The sequence below is a fragment of the Macrobrachium nipponense genome, chromosome 3 (genome assembly GCF_015104395.2).
Source record: "Macrobrachium nipponense isolate FS-2020 chromosome 3, ASM1510439v2, whole genome shotgun sequence".
In the NCBI taxonomy this organism is placed as follows: domain Eukaryota; kingdom Metazoa; phylum Arthropoda; class Malacostraca; order Decapoda; family Palaemonidae; genus Macrobrachium; species Macrobrachium nipponense.
In genome coordinates, this window is record NC_087202.1 from 107,000,828 (window position 1) to 107,020,949 (window position 20,122).

General features: G+C 44.9%; 1 protein-coding gene across 2 annotated transcripts in view; it reads left to right on the forward strand.

The window, feature by feature from the left end:
* LOC135221941 (uncharacterized protein F21D5.5-like) overlaps positions 1-20,122 on the forward strand; it is a 202,820-nt gene that overhangs the window by 62,944 nt on the left and 119,754 nt on the right. For both annotated transcript variants that reach the window (XM_064259972.1, XM_064259973.1), the window contains exon 6: positions 14,782-14,944. In XM_064259972.1, coding sequence (XP_064116042.1) covers positions 14,782-14,944 — 163 coding nt within the window. The remainder of the gene's footprint in view (positions 1-14,781; positions 14,945-20,122) is intronic.

Consider the following 20,122-nt stretch of genomic DNA (forward strand, 5'->3'; position numbering starts at 1 on the left):
ACCAAATTGTCATCATCTATCTTTGGGTCATGCTCGTCTTCCATTCCAGCACATAACAGATGATGGTAGATTGGTTACTGGCCCTAGGGAAAATGCTGAACTGCTTCATCAAGCTTTTGAAGGTAAGCAGTCAGCTTAGGATGTCCTTCTTCATGATACTTGTTTTCCTGAACCTCTTCTTACAAAATTTTCATTTTGCTCCAAAGATGTTAAGAAAATTCTGGATAATCTTCATACAGTGCCTGTTCCAAAGAGTGGAATATCTGCTGACTGCAGTAACTACAGGCCAATCTCCTTTCTCCCTGTGCTCTCCAAGTTGCTGTAAAACTTATTTTTAAGCCACTATGCAAATATGTTGAATGTAAAGGATTGTTAGCTGATAGTCAATATGCGATGCTCTTTTAGACTTGACGTGCCGTTCGCAAGGGAACTTTGGTAAGGGTTTCGAGTGCAGAGTAATTCAGTTTGTTTTTAGTGCTGCTTTTGATTTATCAGCTCACAAGGCACCTACTATTTATAAAGTTCAGAATCTTGGAGTGGTGGATTTGCTTTAGGATTACTTCAAGATTTCCTCAAGATTTCCTTTCAGATAAGCAGCAGGAAGTTGCTGTGGATGGGATCTTCCGTGAACCAAAGCCTATTGTGTCTGGAGTTCAACAGGCCAGTGTTTTTGGTGAACTTTTATTTTTAGTCTATACAGTGACATGGTTGTTGGCTTGAAACAAAAGATTGTTCAGTATGGTGTTGATGCAACACTTGTGGGTGTTGTAAAGCTACCCTCAGCCTAAATTGAGACATGGACTGGATGAGGGAATGATGTAGTCAGTGGGGTATGAGGCTGAAAACACTATTGATCTCACACAGATATCCCACCCCATCCTCCCCTTCAGGTGGATGGAGCTTTGTTGAAGGAGTCTGAAGTTTTAACAATTCTAGGTGTAACTTTCGAGAAACATCTAATGAAAGTTTCAGCAAATGCCATAAGAAAATTAGGTATTGTTCATAAGGCCTCATATATTTATAAGTGGTAAAATCAATGCAACCTGTTATAGGTCATTTGTACTCCCTTTACAGAATACTGTTCTCCAGTGTGGATGTCTGCTTCTGTTAGAGATTTTATATAGAATGGTTTGTGGTAGTAAGTGTCTTTTCCCTAATAGTAGTACTTATGACTTGGATCATTGTAAGATGGTTTCTTGTTTGTCACTTTTTCATAAGTTGTATTTCAACAGAAATCTTTCACATTGACAATTCATCCCTGATCCCCTTTATCTGGCGAGAACAACCAGTTCCTCACACCATTGGACTGTGGAACAGCCTCCCAAAGGAAGTCATGTCATTGGAACCTTAGGAGTTCAAGCTAAGGTGCAATACATTACTACCCTAATACCATTCTCCTTGGATTTTGATTCATTTTTATCTATCTGGCACTTTATTAAGTTGTTGTTATTTTCTTTTCATACAATCAACTTACCTGACAGATATATACTTAGCTAAGACTCCGTCGTCCCCGACAGAAATTCAAATTTCGCGCCACTCGCTACAGGTAGGTCAGGTGATCTACCGGCCTGCCCTGGGTGGCAGGACTAGGAACCATTCCCGTTTTCTATCATATTTTCTCTGTCGCCGGTGGTATCAACATTGTTGTTACTACCTCCTGACTGGAATTCGCTTTTCAAGGCAATTGATCAACTTTATTGGACTTTTTGGTGATGTACCTGGATCGTTGTTTTGGCTTTCGCTACCGTGGACTGGATTTGGACTTGCTTTTGATTTTTCTACTAGAATGTCTGATTCAAGTGTTAGTGTGAGAGTGTGTGTGAATGTAGGCTGCAAGGTGAGGATACTGAAGGCTTCGGTTGATCCTCACACTGTATGTCGTAAGTGTAGAGGGTTTGAATGTTCTTTAGCTAACACCTGTCATGAGTGTGAAAGGTTGAATGCTAATGAATGGAAGATTCTAACTTCTTACTTGAAGAAGTTAGAGAGGGATAGATTTAGACGGGCTGCACAAAAGGGTGTGAGTACAAGGCCTATTGAGCCATTTTCTGAGTCTCTCTCTCCTTTAAATAATGTATTTGATTCTCCCTCTGTATCTGAACCCTCACAGGCTTTGCATTCAGATTCAGCTTCTGAAATCGCCGATCTGAAGGCTACTCTTCATAAGATGAGGACCAAAATGGCGGCCATGCAAGGTAAGGGAAGTGATAGTGACATGCTAAGTGAAGTGAGTGTTCCCAGTGTTGTGGGAACACTCTGACCGTCTCTGTGATGCTCCCAGGCCTAGACCTCTTCCAAGCTCACATACCCAGAGGAGAAGGAAAGTCGAAAGCCTTACGGAGGTCGTGGAGAATCCCCACCGGTCAGGCGTCAATTCAGCAGGCTCTGTTTCGCAACAGACTGCTCAGGACCGCTTCAAGAGGAGCGTCCTACGAGAGTGTTTCTCTTCGTCCGGTTCTCCTTCACCTAAACGAGGGTGGAAGGACTCGGACCTGTCTAGGCCACTGAAAAGGCATTGGAAAGAACCCGCTTTTGACTCGAGCCCAGAACGCTTCTCGGAGGAAGCCCCCTCATCTATCAAGAAGGCAAAGATGGTCTCGTCGTCTCCACGATCTGATTTTGAGGATCGTACACCTTCGAGGTCTCCTTCTCCCATTGAAGAGGACGCTGGAGTAGCTTCGAAGAGGATCCTGTTAGCTGTACAAGAACAGTTAGCCTCTTAGTTTGGAGTCTTTTCATAGAGATCCTCCTCACAGAAAGGACGCTAGGCTTCCTATTAAGAAGTCTCGTCTCCTTTCTCCTGCCAGGCGCGAGACTCCAGCCAGACGTGAGGCCTCTTCTTCCAGGCGCGAGGCACCAGACAGACTAGAAAAGTCTTACAGGTGCGAGCAACCTTCTAGGCACGAACAGCCTACCAGGCTTGAGGAGCCAGCCAGGCGTGAGAAACTAACTAGGCATGAAGAGCCTTCCAGGCGGGAAGAGCCTAATAGGCGCGAGGCGCCAGCCAAGCGCGAGACACCAGACAAGGATCCAGACAGGCACGAGACACCAGCCAGGCGCGAGACGCCAGCCAGGTGCGAAGAGTCAGTCAGGCGCGAGGCTCCAGCCAGGCGCAAAGCGCCAGGCCAGGGCGAGGCGCCAGCCAGGCGCGAGGCGCCCAGCCAGGCGCGCAGGCGCCAGCCAGGCTGTGAGCGCCAGCCGGCTGAGGAGCCAGCCGCGCGAAGCGCCACCAGGCCAGGCGCGAGGCGCCAGCCAAGCGCGAAGCGCCAGCCAAGCGCGAGAAGCTAGCCAGACGCGAGACGTCAAACAGGCGTGAGGCGCCAACTAGACTTAAGAGAGACTGTTCACTTGCTTAGTCCTTCTCCTAGTAGGAGTTTGTCTCCCACAGAGAGAGAGGTTTGTGAAGATCCTCCCGAATTTAAGGCGGATTCTCCTCCCGGTATGGAAGAAGATTCGGAAGACGAGGCTCGTGGTAGAGAGGGTTTCTCGAACTATAAAGTTCTGACAGCCCTTCTTTTGCAAGAGTATGGGGATTCATTGACTCCTGCTGCTCCTCCTTCTCCTCGATTGCTATTTTCGAGTTCAATTGTGCCAAAGTCTTCGTTGGTTCTGAAGATGAGACCTACCATCTCTATGAAAAGGGCTCTCCAGTCTCTTAACAACTGGATGATGATGAAGAAGTAACTTGTCAGAACTACCTTCTGTATGCCCCCGGTGAGACTTTCTGGCAAAAGAGGTGTGTGGTACCGAACTGGGGAGAACATGGGCCTTTCTCTCCCAGCCTCGGCTGAAGCTGATTTTTCAACCTTAGTTGATGCCTCTCGTAGACACGCATTGAACGCAGCTCGTGTGACTTGGACTATTTCTGAGATAGATCATCTCCTCAAGGGACTCTTCCATATTTTAGAAGTCTTTAATTTCCTGGACTGGTCCCTTGGGGTGATGTCCAAGAAAGCCCATGACTCGGAAGGTCTAGACCCCGAAGTCATGCTTTGTATCTTGTCATGCATTGACAAGGCAGTGCAAGACGGCTCGGGAGAAGTCTCTTCCCTCTTTGGAGCGGGACTCCTTAAGAAGAGGATTGTTTTTAGTGCCTTCCTAACCAAGGCTGTTTCCCACTCACAGAGAGCAGCCCTGGTTTTCGCTCCCATGTCGGACTTTTTGTTTCCTTCGCAGTTAGTGAAGGACATTTCTCGCTCACTAACTGAGAAGGCGGCACAAGATCTTCTCCTTCAGTCTTCAAGGAAGAAGAGACCGCCAGTTGTGGTTGAGAAGAAAGGACCTAGTACTTCGATTCAGCCCTTTCGAGGAGGCCCTCCCTCCAGAGCTCCCTCAAAAAGGAGAGGTAGACCTGCTTTCCGTCCCTTTAAGAAAGGGAAATGAGACAGCGAGCCTCCAAACACCAGTAGGTGCTAGGCTACTCGGATTTGCAGAGGCCTGGACACTCATAAACTCGGACGCCTCTTCGATGTCGGTAATCAGGAAGGGATATCTTATCCCCTTCCAGGACAGTCCTCCCCTAACGACTATTCCGTGGGAACTGTCAGCCAGATACAGGGACCCTGTACTGAGGGATACTCTTTGTCTGATGGTGGATCAAATGTGGGACAAAAGAGCGATAGAATTAGTACTGGATCAAAACTCTCCGGGGTTTTACAATCGTCTTTTTCTGGTTGCAAAAGCCTCGGGGGGCTGGAGACCAGTACTAGACGTCAGCGCTCTAAACAAGTTTGTTCAGAAGGAAAAATTCTCTCTGGAGACTTCGGCCTCAGTCCTTGCGGCTTTGCAACAAGGAGATTGGATGGTGTCTCTGGATCTCCAGGACGCTTATTTTCACATCCCGATTCACCCTTCTTCGAAGAAGTACCTCCGTTTCATGACGGGGGGAAGGATCTTTCAGTTCAGGGCCTTGTGTTTCGGCCTGTCCACAGCTCCTCAGGTCTTCACAAACCTGATGAAGAATGTGGCGAGGTTTCTTCACCTCAAAGGCGTAAATATCTCTCTGTATCTGGACGACTGGCTCATCAGGGCCAGATCAGAGAGACAGTGTTTGGAGGACCTTACATTGACCCTAAACCTGATAAAGTCGTTGGGACTACTCGTGAACCTCGAGAAGTCACAGCTGATCCCCAGACAGAACTTAGTCTATCTGGGGATTCAGATGGGTTCTCGGGGTTTTCGAGTATTTCCTTCGCAAGAGAGACTCGTGAGAGGCTTGGAGAAAGTCTCTCTCTTCTTAGGGAAAGAACGTACTTCGGCGAGGGAATGGTTAAGCCTTCTAGGGACCCTTTCCTCGCTCTAACAGTTTTTTCCTCTAGGAAGACTTCATCTTCGTCCTCTTCAGTTCTTCCTAAGGAGATCATGGAATTGGAAGACAGGACTTCTCTCCGACAGTTTTCTCCTTCCAGTGGAAATGAAACCACACCTGAAATGGTGGTTGTCCCCTTTGAAAGAGAACAAGGGAATCTCTCTGGAGGTTCCGAACCCAAGCCGAGTGTTGTATTCCGACACATCGGAGAAGGGTTGGGGAGCAACGCTAGGGGCGAGAGAAGTGTCAGGCATCTGGAACTGGAAGGCAGCTCAGGTGTCCTGGCACATAAATTGCAAAGAACTTTTAGCAGTACACTTGGCTCTAAAGTTCTTCGAACCGTTTGTGACGAACAGTGTAGTCCAAGTGAATGTGGACAACACTACCGCTCTTTCCTACATTCGGAAACAAGGAGGGACACACTCCTTTTTCCTTTACGAAATAGCAAGAGATCTGCTACTTTGGACCTCCCAGAGGAACATCTCCCTCCTAACGAGATTTGTTCAGGGAACAAGGAACGTCAGGGCAGACAGGCTGAGCAGGAGAAGCCAGGTCCTTCACACGGAGTGGACCCTCCACTTAGAAGTGTGTCAGAGTCTTTGGTCTCTTTGGGGCACTCCTCATGTGGACCTGTTCGCCACATTCCTATCCAAAAGACTGGAAGTCTTTTGCTCAGTGGTGGAAGACCCAAGAGCTCTCGTTGTCAACGCCTTCCTGCTAGATTGGTCTCGTGTAGACGTGTACGCTTTTCCCCCTTTCAAGATTCTGGGACAAGTATTGAAAAAGTTCGTAGCGTCGAACAGAACAAGAATGACCCTGATAGGCCCCTTTTGGCCAGCACAGGATTGGTTCACAGAGGTGGTGGAGTGGACAGTAGACTTCCCCAGATCCCTTCCAAGAAGGATGGATCTTCTCAGACAGCCACACTTCGAGAGGTATCATCAAAACCTCCCCGCTCTCGCTCTGACTGCCTTTCGACTATCGAAAGACTTGTCAGAGCGAGAGGGTTTTCTCGCAAGGCTGCAAGCGCTATCGCTAGAGCCCGCAGAGCTTCCACTAGACGAGTCTATCAGTCTAAGTGGGAGGTTTTTAGAAGGTGGTGTAAGTCGAAGAAGTTGTCCTCCTCCAGTACCTCTGTAACCGAAATCGCTGATTTCCTTTAGTTCCTGAGAGAGGACTCTCACTTGTCTGTATCTACTATAAAAGGATACAGAAGCATGCTGTCGGCAGTCTTCAGAAATAGAGGCCTAGAGCTTGCTGATAATAAAGATCTACACGATCTTATAAGATCGTTTGAGACTACAAAGTCTAGAGAACCAGCTCCTCCTAGCTGGAACCTTGATGTGGTTCTCAAGTTCCTTTCGTCTGAGAGATTCGAGCCTCCTCATTTAGCTTCGTTTAGAGATTTAACAAGGAAATGCTTGTTTCTCTTATCACTGGCTACAGCCAAAAGAATTTGTGAGCTTCATGCCCTAGAAGATGAAGTCGGATTCAACAGAGACTCGGCCTTCTGCTCGTTTAGAACACTATTTCTAGCCAAAAACGAAAACCCCTCGAATCCCTGGCCCAAGAGATTCGAGGTTAAAGGCTTATCGAGTCTCATTGGTAGCGAAGCAGAAAGGTCTCTTTGCCCTGTAAGAGCGCTAAAATTCTACTTACAGAGGAAGAAACAAATGGGAGGCTCTAGACAAGGTCTTTGGTGCTCGAATAAAGACCCCACAAGAACCATGTCAAAGAATGCGCTAGCTTTCTTTGTAAGAAGCGTCATTACAGATGCTCACAAGATCTGTCCTGACGACTCTTTTCGACTCTTAAGAGTGAAAGCTCATGAGGTAAGAGCAGTGGTGACGTCTCTCGCATTTCAGAAGAATATGTCGCTGAAGAAAATCCTTGATACGACATATTGGAGGTGCAACTCGGTATTTGCATCTCACTACCTGAAAGACGTTCGCGTGACCTACGAGAAATGTTTTTCTCTGGGTCCATTCGTATCTGCGGATACGATACTGGGTACGGGAGCCAACACCAATCCTTAACTTTGTACATACCTTCTACTAGATATGTTCTAGGTTTTCTGCTGACAAAGAGGGCTCGATGCTGCACAGGCGGCCATTCACTGTTGTTCAGTAAGGAACTCTTGTGATATCTTTTTGGAGGAGTATGGTAAAAATTTTTTTTTGTAATTTTATGTATGTATGCGTATTGTGTTTTCGAGTTATGGTTGTTGTAATGAGTTTGGGGATAACTCAGAACAATCTTTTCTACTAACATGGTGGTTAGGATCAGGTGGTCGGGATTGGTTGTGTGCTCCTTCATAAGGTGTATTGTCATAGAAGTGGTCCAGTACCCATTGACAAAGTCCTTTCAGGCTCTGCCGAGTAAGCGGATCATACCCCATCGGCAGACCCACAAGAACCCCCCTTTTTCCTTTTGGCATAGTCCCCCCCCCCCCCATCATATCTCGCTAAAGTTTCTTGAGGTGATGCAGAAACTCCCTTGGGCAACAGCCACGAAGTCTACCACCTATCAGGTAGGAACCAAGGTTTTTTTTTTATACCTACAACATATGTTGTTTACCTGTCTATTCCATATTAGCTGTCTCTGACCCTCCACCAAAGGGTGCCAATCAGCTAAGTATATATCTGACAGGTAAGTTGATTGTATGAAAATGATATTGTTATGATACAATAAAGTTTCATACATACTTACCTGGCAGAGATATACGATTAATGGCTCACCCAGCCTCCCCGCAGGAGACAGGTGGAAGAGAGAAAATATGATAGAAAACGGGAATGGTTCCTAGTCCTGCCACCCAGGGCAGGCCGGTAGATCACCTGACCTACCTGTAGCGAGTGGCGCGAAATTTGAATTTCTGTCGGGGACGACGGAGTCTTAGCTAAGTATATATCTGCCAGGTAAGTATGTATGAAACTTTATTGTATCATAACAATATCATTTTTCTAATAAATGGTATTTCTTCTTTCTGGACTTACCTCCTCTTACTACTTCCTAATGAACACCATATTTATTGGAAGCTTGACTTTCAAATTAGTGGTCCCTGTGGGCTTGTTCAATATGAATAGGTTGCATATTCTGAATAATAATAATAATTAATAATAATAGTGTGGCACCGTGGCAGAGTGGGTTAGGTCGTCAATTGACTGGTTAAGCAACATTGGGGCTGGTCAGTTGATTCCTTGGGAAAGAATCTTTACCATAATTTCCTCAGTCTACTCAGCTGTAAATGAGTACCTATTCCTGATAGGGTAGGGTCCAGCTAGGGTTAAATAGCAAGACTCAGCAATGATGGAAAGAAATGAAGAATTAAACGACAACGACGTAAATGGAACCTCTGGCAACAGAGGAGCTTTATCCAGCAGCCAGGTATTCAGCCCAATTTAAGGGGAAGATGGTCAGGTACTTGGAGGTCGTCATCCAGCAACTGACCACCACAATGACAGTAACCAACAACCAGAGACTGGAGCTACAGAAGCAAACCAGAGGAAGAAATGGACAAGAGAAGAAAGTAAGGAAATATGGAGATGCTACATCAGGAGCAACCCGATGGAGAGAGGATATGGAAGAAGGTTGGTCAACATCTGGAATGAGAGGAATAACACCCCCAAACAGAGCAGAGGCTGGCAGGCCAAGTAAGGAACATAAAGAAAAAGAACTGGCTCTCCCCAGCAGAAAGAGAGGAACTGGAAAGGGAAATGACACACGGCAACGAATTACAAGAAGACGAACTGAGAGATGATACCACAGAAGATGACAGGGATGATGAGGTATCAAACGACACACAAAGAAACACCGACGAAGTAACAGACAGGACGGGATGGGTAGAAAAGATCAGACAATGGATGAAGCCAGATACAGAGAGAACAAAGATCCTTTCCATGAAAGCCTACAACACCAAGAAATTAAGGGAGAAAACAAGTGAGGTCAATGAAATAATGAGACTAATACACACCACCAATATCACAGAAACAAATAACTTGACATATGCAGGAGCAAGATTAGTAGCAGAACTGATGGGGACACGAACACCAACACCACCAGCACAACCAACTCAACAGAAACCAAAACAGCAACCGCCTTGGAAAAGGCGCCTGGAAAAGCAAATCATGGTGATGAGATCTGACTTTAGTAAACTGAAAGAGATGGCAGACAAAAGGCTAAGAAGCAAGAAAACAAGAGAGGAACTGAACGAGAAATACAAAGTACAGGAGAGGGGACTAAACAACGCAATAGAAGATGTAAAAAAGAGGCTTAAGGCCAAAGCACATAAGATCCAATGATACATGAACAGGAATAAGGGATACCAACAGAACAAACTATTCGGAACCAACCAGATAAGACTATACAGCCAACTAAGAGGGGAAGACAACCACCAAGAAATTCCTGAAGCCGAACCAAGTAAAAGACTCTGGGAAAACATATGGAGCAATCCGGTATCACACAACAAATATGCAACATGGCTCCAGGAAGTCAAGGCAGAAGAAACAGGGAGAATAAAACAAAGATTCACTGACATCACAACAGACACAGTCAGACACCAACTAAAGAAAATGCCTAACTGGAAAGCCCCAGGTCCCAATGAAGTCCATGGATACTGGCTCAAGGCTTCAAGGCCCTACACCCAAGAATAGCAGAACAACTCCAGCATTGCATCACAAATCACCATGCGCCCAAATGGATGACCACAGGAAGAACATCCTTAGTCCAGAAAGACAAGAGTAAGGGAAATATAGCCAGTAACTACAGGCCTATCACCTGCCTACCAATAATGTGGAAGTTACTTACAGGTATCATCAGCAAAAGGCTATACAACTACTTGGAGGATACAAACACCATCCCCCACCAACAGATAGGCTGCAGAAGGAAGTGTAGGGGCACGAAAGACCAGCTCTTGATTGACAAAATGGTAATGAAGAAAGAGAAGGAAAACCAACCTAAGCATGGCATGGATAGACTATAAGAAAGCCTTCGACATGATACCACACACGTGGCTAATAGAATGCCTGAAAATATGTGGGGCAGAGGAAAACACCATCAGCTTCCTCAAAAATACAATGCGCAACTGGATTACAATGCTTACAAGCTCTGGAATAAGACTAGCAGAAGTTAATATCAGGAGAGGGATCTTCCAGGGCGACTCACTGTCCCCACTACTCTTCGTAGTAGCCATGATTCCCATGACGAAAGTACTGCAGAAGATGGATGCTGGATACCAACTCAAGAAAAGAGGCAACAGAATGAACCATCTGATGTTCATGGACGACATCAAGCTGTATGGTAAGAGCATCAAGGAAATAGATACCCTAATCCAGACTGTAAGGATTGTATCTGGGGACATCAGGATGGAGTTTGGAATAGAAAAATTGTGCTTAGTCAACATACAAAAGGGCAAAGTAACAAGGACTGAAGGGGTAAAGCTACCAGATGGGAGCAACATCAAACACATAGATGAGATGGGATACAAATACCTGGGAATAATGGAAGGAGGGGATTTAAAACACCAAGAGATGAAGGACACGATCAGGAAAGAATATATGCAGAGACCCAAGGCGATACTCAAGTCAAAACTCAATGCTGGAAATATGATAAAAGCCATAAACACATAGGCAGTGCCAGTAATCAGATACAGTGCAGAAATAGTGGAATGGATGAAGGCAGAACTCCGCAACATAGACCAGAAAACTAGGAAACATATGACAATACACAAAGCACCACACCCAAGAGCAAATACAGACAGACTATACATGACACGAAAGGAAGGAGGGAGAGGACTTCTAAGCATAGAGGACTGCGTCAACATCGAGAACAGAGCACTGGGGCAATATCTGAAAACCAGTGAAGACGAGGGGCTCAAGAGTGCATGGGAAGAAGGACTGATAAAAGTAGACGAAGACCCACATGTATACAGAGACAGGAGAATGACAATCAAAACAGAGGAATGGCACAACAAACCAATGCACAGACAATACATGAGACAGACTAAAGAACTGGCCAGCGATGACACATGGCAATGGTTACAGAGGGGAGAGCTCAAGAAGGAAACTGAAGGAATGATAACAGCAGCACAAGATCAGGCCCTAAGAACTAGATATATCCAAAGAACGATAGATGGAAATAACATCTCTCCTGTATGTAGGAAGTGCAATACAAAAAATGAGACCATAAACCACATAGCAAGCAAATGTCTGGCACTTGCACAGAACCAGTACAAAAAGAGGCAAGATTCAGTGGCAAAAGCCCTCCACTGGAGCCTGTATAAGAAACACCAGCTACCTTGCAGTAATAAGTGGTACGAGCACCAACCTGAAGGATAGATAGAAAACGGTCAGGCAAAAATACTCTGGGACTATGGTATCAGAACAGATAGGGTGATATGTGCAAATAGGCCAGACGTGACGTTGATTGACAAAATCAAGAAGAAAGTATATCACTCATTGATGTTGCAATACCATGGGACACCAAAGTTGAAGAGAAAGAAAGGGAAAAAATGGATAAGTATCAAGACCTGAAAATAGAAATAAGAAGGATATGGGATATGCCAGTGGAAATTGTACCCATAATCATAGGAACACTAGGCATGATCCCAAGATCCCTGAAAAGGAATCTGGAAAAACTAGAGGCTGAAGTAGCTCCAGGACTCATGCAGAAGAGTGTGATCCTAGAAACGGCGTACATAGTAACATAGTAAGAAAAGTGATGGACTCCTAAGGAGGCAGGATGCAACCCAGAACCCCACACTATAAATACCACCCAGTCGAATTGGAGGAGTGTGATAAACCAAAATAATAATAATAATAATAATAACCTTGTTCACTCTTCTGTAAATGATCACAAGGGAGCTTCCCTAGTCTTCAAGGACTACTTTGGCTGCAGTTGCAAAGACCTTTTTACAGACCCTGTGGGGATGCTCTACAGTTTCATGGAGTAGCATCACATAAGCCAAAGAGAATTGGAGGCCTTTCTCCTCTCCTATGATCTCTTGAAGACAAGAGACAGATGTCATTGGACAAGCCTGTCAACCAGATTGTGTGGTGTACTTTTCTTTTTAAGGTGAAATTTGGGAAGCTATAGTACTCGGGGAATTCTATCTCCCCCTTTCCCTCGAAACCCAAGAAGTCCAAGTATGATCTGGAACATTATAAATCTCCATTGTACCAAGGGTACTTCCCAGCATCAGAAGAGGGAACAATAACATCCTTTTTTAAATTGACACAGACTTGCCGTTCGAAGCAAAGGGGAAAATAACTCTTGAAAATAGTAACAGCAAAGGAAAAGGTGGAGCTGAGTAGGCCTTGTTAGGTTGGGGGGCCATTTTCATAGCACAACATACAGTGGAAGTCCTCCCCTTGAGGACACAGCATCATCTCTAATTGGCAGGGTTGTCAGTGGTCCTACTCCTCCCAAACCCCTGACCATAGAGAAATACCTATTTATTCATCAGTAAGCATGTCTCTTCAGCATCCCCAAGAAGGATCCCTCACAATGGAGAGTGATTCTTAACCTGTCAAAACTGAACAAGAGGAAGCTCAACTGGAAACTACCAAAGAGAAGTGCTTACAAGAGCTGCAGTGAGTAAGCAATAAATTGTAGTGAAAAATTTTCCTAATCAACTGAGACAAATCTTACCTCACAACCAGCTGGTGTTTTGTGTGGCTTGTGCCTCATGTGAATAATTTGTGGGGCTGGTTTCTCTTCCCAGCTAGAATAAGGAATGATCTAGCCTATGGTGGCTCCATGTCAGTTGTTAAAGATCCTGGGTCTATTACAATTTGAGTCTGTCGTGAACCCAATCCTCAAACTGAAACTTAGGACATATTAGGAGTCTGGCTTCCGAATGCCAGGAATGACAGGAGCTGCATTTCCCGATACACGTCATCTGTCACACTATCTAGTATTAACACGATAAGGATTTTTTTTCTGAGAAACAAGACAGCCTTTAGTTCCATTAAAATTATGTAACATTAGAAAAGACAACCAGCTTCTAGGTACCTAACAATTCTTCCAATGGCCTCCTAACTTGTCAAGGATGCATCTGTTTAAACATGACCTGTTGGTGAAAGTGCCCTTCTAGATCCATGTCAGGATTATTTTTTCAGGTAGCTGAAAAAATAATCCTGACATGGATCTGGAAGGGTACTTTCACCAACAGGTCATATTTAAACAGATGCATCCTTGACAAGTTAGGAGGCCATTGGAAGAATTGTTAGGTACCTAGAAGCTGGTTGTCTATTCTAATATGTTACATAATTTTAATGGAACTGAAGGCTGTCTTGTTTCTCAGAAAATTGAAGTCCCTGAAAAAAAACTCTCATTGTGTTAAAACTAGACAGTGTGGCAGATGACGTGTATCAGGAAATCCAGCTCTTGTCAATAGAGTCATACTGTCTATCCTATGGATGGTTTCAGCAAGGATGTGGCACTTGCCATCAATCCATCTTCCTAGGTCATTCAAAATGCCAACAGACTCCCTGTTGAGGCAGATGGTGTCCTTGACTGAGTGGATGCTGGACTAACCCTCCATTCAAATGATTGCCCAACCTTCTTCCACATTGGGAAATGTACCTAGTTTCCCAAATATGACCAGCAGTCATTGGTAGATTCCCCTAAAACAATGGGCAAGTATATTAGTTTCATTTCTATCTCTTGTTTTATCCTATATAGTCAGAGGGAAAGCTGTCTATTCATCTCCCATATGTGTGCTGGTTTGGCAGATATAGCATACACAACTGAGCATGACTGGAGACTTCAGTCTGAGGATGTGTTCTCTACATCCCCTCTGTAATGCGAGAAGAAGGGGTGGGGCACTAGGGAAAACAAGCGTAGTGCTGTGTCATTTCATTCCCAGGTGATGATATTTGGGTATTTGACTGCCTCTTCACTCTTGCACTTCAAGTACGTACAGACTTTCAGGCTGTGGCAGAGGTTCACAACCTTGTTTGTTTTTCAGGCTATGGAATTGCCAGTCATTTTCATGAGATGATCCTGATGGTTTATTTTTTCATGGAATAAGAATAGCAGATTTTAAATTTGGTTTGTGTTTTTCCTAGGTATGTAAACCAGAGCTTATTATTATAATTCCACCTCAACCATCCCTGCATAGTCCCTATTGCTGGAGGGGGAAGTGTTGGGTCATCATCATATTGTGAAAGGTGGTGCCGTGTCCTTCCTCACTTACCTGCCAGTTAACTCCCTCATTACGAAATCTCTATGATCATTTCCAGCTTGTGCTGGGAACCCTCCTATATAGATGGTTTTGGCTTGTATATCTAGGAAAAGTACAAATTATTTTTAAATATATTTTAACTGATTTTACAATAGTTGTGGCTTTTAATGACTTCAGGTATGCTCTTGAAGTTCTAAATTTTCATAGTAAATATTTCTTTAGTATTAACACTTTTTAGATTCATCTATATTTAAGGCATTTTAGATATACGTTTTTGTTGCAATTTCATCAGGCAAATGGAGGAATTGAAATTGACGTACAAAACAGCATGTATGTGGGAGATGCAGCTGGGAGACCTGCTGAAGGGAAGAAGAAGAAAGACTTTTCCTCTGGTGACCGCCTATTTGCACTGAACATTGGTATTCCCTTCTTTACACCAGAAGAACATTTCCTAGGTAAGTATTTCACACATGAAACTTACCGAACAATTACATAGCTATACGCTTCTTACTTTACGGCAGTCGAAATCCCAAATTTCTCGGCGCTAACAGTGCTGGTGACGTGTAGGTGATACGACCCCGCCCACTTTCGGGGATCCCCGGTACTACTGAGCTTTGCTTGACAATTCGTTTCCTGCCGCCCACGGTGAAACACCCGTGTATTTCGCTGCAGTCAACTGTTCGCCATTTTGTTTGACACCCGATTTGGTGAAGTACAATTTTCTTGGTTGTTTTTTGTGTTTGACAGCATAGCTGCTTTCTTTATTCATCTGTTTAGTGTGAGTTATGTCAGATTCAGGTTCATCTGTTAGGTTTTGCAGCGAAGGCTGCAAAACTAGATTAGCCAAATTATGTTGTGACCCACACTCAAATTGCGTGAAATGTAGGGGCCAAGAGTGTACTAAAGAGTGTACATGTAATGAATGTGAAGATCTAGATGATCAAGGATGGAAGAGTTTTTTTGTCTCACCTTGATAAGATGGAAAAAGATAAGAAAAGAAAGGCAGCCATTAGGGCTGATAGTAGGGCTAGATTATAGTCAACTCCTTTGCCGTCAGAGGCAAAGAAGCCCGGTTTGTCTTCTCCTTTTTTGTCAAACGTCTCTCCTATTGATAGTCCTCCTACTTCAGTACATCTTACTCCGGCTCAGGTTCCCTATGCTTCTGATTCCGACACCATTGCCCAATTAGAAAATAAGATGGATAGGAAATTTGAGCTGCTTGCTAAATCTGTCATGGATTTAGGTACATCTTTTCGTGAATTTGTGACTAAGTCTAGTGAAGTGAAAAGTGCAAGTGTCATATCCGAGGAGGCAGCTGTCTGTCCCTCCACGTCTCCTAGACCGAGGTCACTGTCCCGCTCCCCAGCACCTGGGAGAAGACATACCGTGAGTCGAAGGGAGACTGGAGGGGTTTGCCCACGGGCGGCCGTCGACTCAGTCGTGAATTTCGACTCGATTACTGTAAAGAGACACTATTGGAAAGGTGTAGATGTGTCTGGTGTAGGTTTGTCGTCGGACTCGGAGGTGTGTTTGCCTGATACCAGGCGAAAGAAGTGGAGTGAAGTGTCATGCCCATTGAAAAGGTGTGCAGTCCCATTGGATAGTTCGTCATCACCTGTGAAGAGAGGGAGGGAAAAAGAGTCCTCAACTCTCGTGTAGCTTTTGGGAGAACTTTGTGTATCTTTTGCCTAGTAGAGGTTCGGGTGCTGTTTGCAAGCGATCTCGCTAGGTATCAGTGTTGGACTTGCATAGTTTTGTCTCGCCGACTGAAACAAGGAAAGTGTCGACTCGTTTGCCAGCTAACGAGAGAGAGAGTTCGACTCGCAAGTTTTCATCAAGGAAGTTGTCTCCTTCGCCCGCACCATCGGGAGATGATGCGAACAACAAAGGAGAAGCTTTTTTGGAACCGTTGAGACAGCTTCAGGACTTAGTTAAGTTGTTGAAGAAAGTTAAGTCTTATACGGATGAAGAACCCAAGCAGTCGACAACGTCGGATGGGGAGGATCAGTCGGAACAAGAATCGAAAGCGGCTTCTGCTTACTCCAACTTGATGAAGTTTTTGTTGGCTTCTTATCCGGAATTCGAGCCAGCTCCTCCATCTTCGCCTCCTTCTACCTTTGTTAAGGATAGGAAAGTACTTTCGGCGAGTCTACCTAAACTGGTGCTTTCGCAGTCGGCGAAAAGAGTCTTCAAAGAAGCGGAGAAGTGGCTGGAGAAGAAGAGGGAGTCTGGTAAAGCCGCCTTCGCTGTCCCACCGTCCAAGTTACAGAAGACATATAAATTTTATGCTACCGGAGAATTACCCTCTTTGGGAGTCGCTGCCTCCGCCCAAGGGGATTTCTCAGGTCTGGTGGATGCTAACAGAAGGACAGCATTTTCGTCTGTGAACATTTTCTTCTCTTCGCCGGATTTCGACCATCTGATTAAGAACCTATTTAAGGTAATAGAAGTTTTCAGCTTCTTAGATTGGACTATTGCTGCATTAGCAAGGAAAATAGAGGATTGTCAATCTCTGGAGGATACCTTGGCGACAGACTGGCTTGATGTATTATCGTGTGCCGACAAGGCAGTCAGGGATGGCTCAGGGGAACTTGCATCTCTTGTTATTCTGGGCATCCTTAAAAAGAGAGAACTTTGGTGCTCTTTCACCTCCAAGGGAGTCACTTCTAACCAGAAGTCTGCTCTCATGTTTGCGCCTTTATGTAAGTCGCATTTATTCCCTGAACAGGTTATTCAGCAAGTTCTCGCCGATCTGGAGAAAAATCTACCAACGACTTATTGACTCGCTCGTTGACGTGACGCCCCAAGGAGACACCACCTACAGGAGCTAAAGGGTCACCTCTTCAGAAGCACCCTTTTCAGGGGGGAAAGACTAGATGGCAACCCAGACCAAGGACTAATTTGCGTCCACAAGCCACAGCCAGTAAGAAACCACCCTCGAGACAGTCGGACAAGTAGGGAATTTTACCCTCACACACCTGTAGGAGCAAGACTCCGCCTGTTTTGGCGGGAATGGAGTCGAAGAGCGGGGCAGAACAGTGGGTGATCACAGTATTAAGAGAAGGTTATGTGATCCCGTTTGTGCAAGATCCACCGCTGTCGAGTATTCCCATCACCTTGACAGCATTCTCTCAGGGATCAGAAAGAGCTTTGGCTCTTGCCAAGGAAGTAGAAGCCCTGATTTCCAAGAAGGCCATAGAAATAGTGGAAGACATCTCACCGGGCTTTTACAACAGGCTGTTCGTAGTCCCCAAGTCATCGGGGGGCTGGAGGCCTGTCCTGGATGTGAGTGCACTCAATATCTTTGTTCTGAAGACGAAGTTTCGTATGGGAACCAACCGGTCGGTCATGTCAGCTCTTCGACCAGGAGACTGGATGGTATCGCTGGACATGAAAGATGCATATTTCCATGTACCTATTCATCGGAGCTCCAGGAAATATCTACGGTTTGTTTTCAACGGCAGAGTTTATCAGTTCAGAGCGTTCTGTTTCGGACTTTCGACAGCCCCACAAGTATTTACTCGAGTCCTGGCCCCGGTAAGCCGATGGTTACATTTGATGGGAATCAATATTGCTTTTTATCTGGACGACTGGCTTCTAAGGTCCGACTCCAGTCTCCAGTGTGTGAGGGATTTAAATCGGACAATGCTTCTCGACTGGTCAGGTCTGAATGTTTACGCATTTCCACCATTTGCGATGATCAGAGAGGTATTAAACAAGTTCCACAGTCACCAGAATGTTACGATGACTCTTATAGCTCCTTTTTGGCCTAGAAAGGAGTGGTTCCCAGATCTCCTGAGGATGTTAGTAGACTTCGCCAGGCTTCTGCCACAAATTCCATCGCTACTCAAAACAGCCCCATTTCGACAGAAATCACCAAGGGTTGTCGTATCTCGCTCTGACAGGATTCAGACTGTCCAGGACCTGGTCAGAGCGAAAGGTTTTTCAAGAAGAGCGGCAGAAGCTATTGCTAACTGTAGAAGAGTCTCTTCGGCCAAACTCTATCAGTCAAAATGGGGAGTTTTTAGAAATTGGTGCAGAGAAAGTCACACAACTTCTTCTAAAACCTCTATACAAGAGATAGCAAACTTCCTAGTAGTATATCTGAGAGACGTTAGGAAGTTATCGACTTCGACAATAAAAGGATACAGATCCATGTTGGCGTCAGTTTTTAAACATAGAAACTTAAATATATCTAATAACTCGGACATCAGCGACTTGATTAAATCTTGCTCTCTAAAGCAAATTTTGAACCTCTTAATTCAGCTTCTTTGAAGGATTTTACTAAGAAGACATTATTCTTAGTCGCCTTAGCTTCAGCTGGTAGAATCAGCAAGCTGCAAGCAATGAGTAAAGAGATAGGATTCACACAAGACGAAGCTGTGTGTGCCTATACTCAGGATTTTGTAGCGAGGAATGAAGATCCTTCGAGACCATGGCCTCGTTTCTTCTCCATTCGAAGCTTGTCAGGATTAGTAGGAGAAGAGGACGAAGAACATTCTTTGTGTCCGGTGAGAGCACTGAAATTTTATATTCATAAAACAGAGGCTTTGAGAGGAAGTTCGAACCGATTGTGGTGTTCGGTTAAAGATCCGAGCCGTCCTATGTCTAAGAACGCAATTTCGTTCTTTTTAAGGAGCCTGATTCAGGAAGCACACACGTCAGTAAGAGATCAGACTCTACAGGTGTGTAAAGTTAAAGCCCACGAGGTTAGGGCAGTAGCGACTTCCATGGCTTTTAGACATAATACGTCGCTAGCATCTATTTTGCAAGCTACGTTCTGGAGGTCAAGATCGGTTTTTGCTCTCCATTACCTGAAGGATATGGAAGCAACGTTTGATAATTGTTGTCGTTTAGGACCTTTGTCGGTGATGGGCATGGTGTTGGGAAAGGAAGCATAGGGGGATTTGGTCCAATTCCCCTTCCTTTTGACTATCTCTTCGTCTTGATTAGAAGGTGGTCGAGTTTTGGGGAAGCCTGGGGGTACACGGTACCAGGAGTACCCTCCAGTTTTTATGGTAGGGTTTGGTTTATTTTTTTATGGTTATGTGTAGGTGATGGTCTTTGATTGTTATTTTAATTTGGTCATAGCCCAGGGCAAGGGCAAATATTATTTCATTCTGATCAACTATCGGTGAACCTCCATGGTTGCAGAATACCCACTAGTAGTAGGAACGATCCTGGCCACAACTGCCACGTTCCCTACAAGTGATGAGAGCGCCGACCAGAGGCAGTATTCTCCTGCAGCTGCTCTCTCATGAGGTAAGGTACTACAACATTCTTGCAGTGTGAGTTTTTTCTTATTTGCATTAAAAGTCCATATACCCACCAGCCGGGTAATGTGGATTCAGCTATGCAATTGTTCGGTAAGTTTCATGTGTGAAAATGGTACGTATTTTTATAATAAAATAAGGTTTCAGACATACTTACCGAACAATTACATGATTAAAGCCCTCCCTCCTCCCCACAGATGGATGGGACGGCTCAACGAATTGTCAAGCAAAGCTCAGTAGTACCGGGGATCCCCGAAAGTGGGCGGGGTCGTATCACCTACACGTCAGCAGCACCGTTAGCGCCGAGGAAATTTTGGGATTTCGGACTGACCGTTAAAAGTAAGAAGCGTATAGCTATGT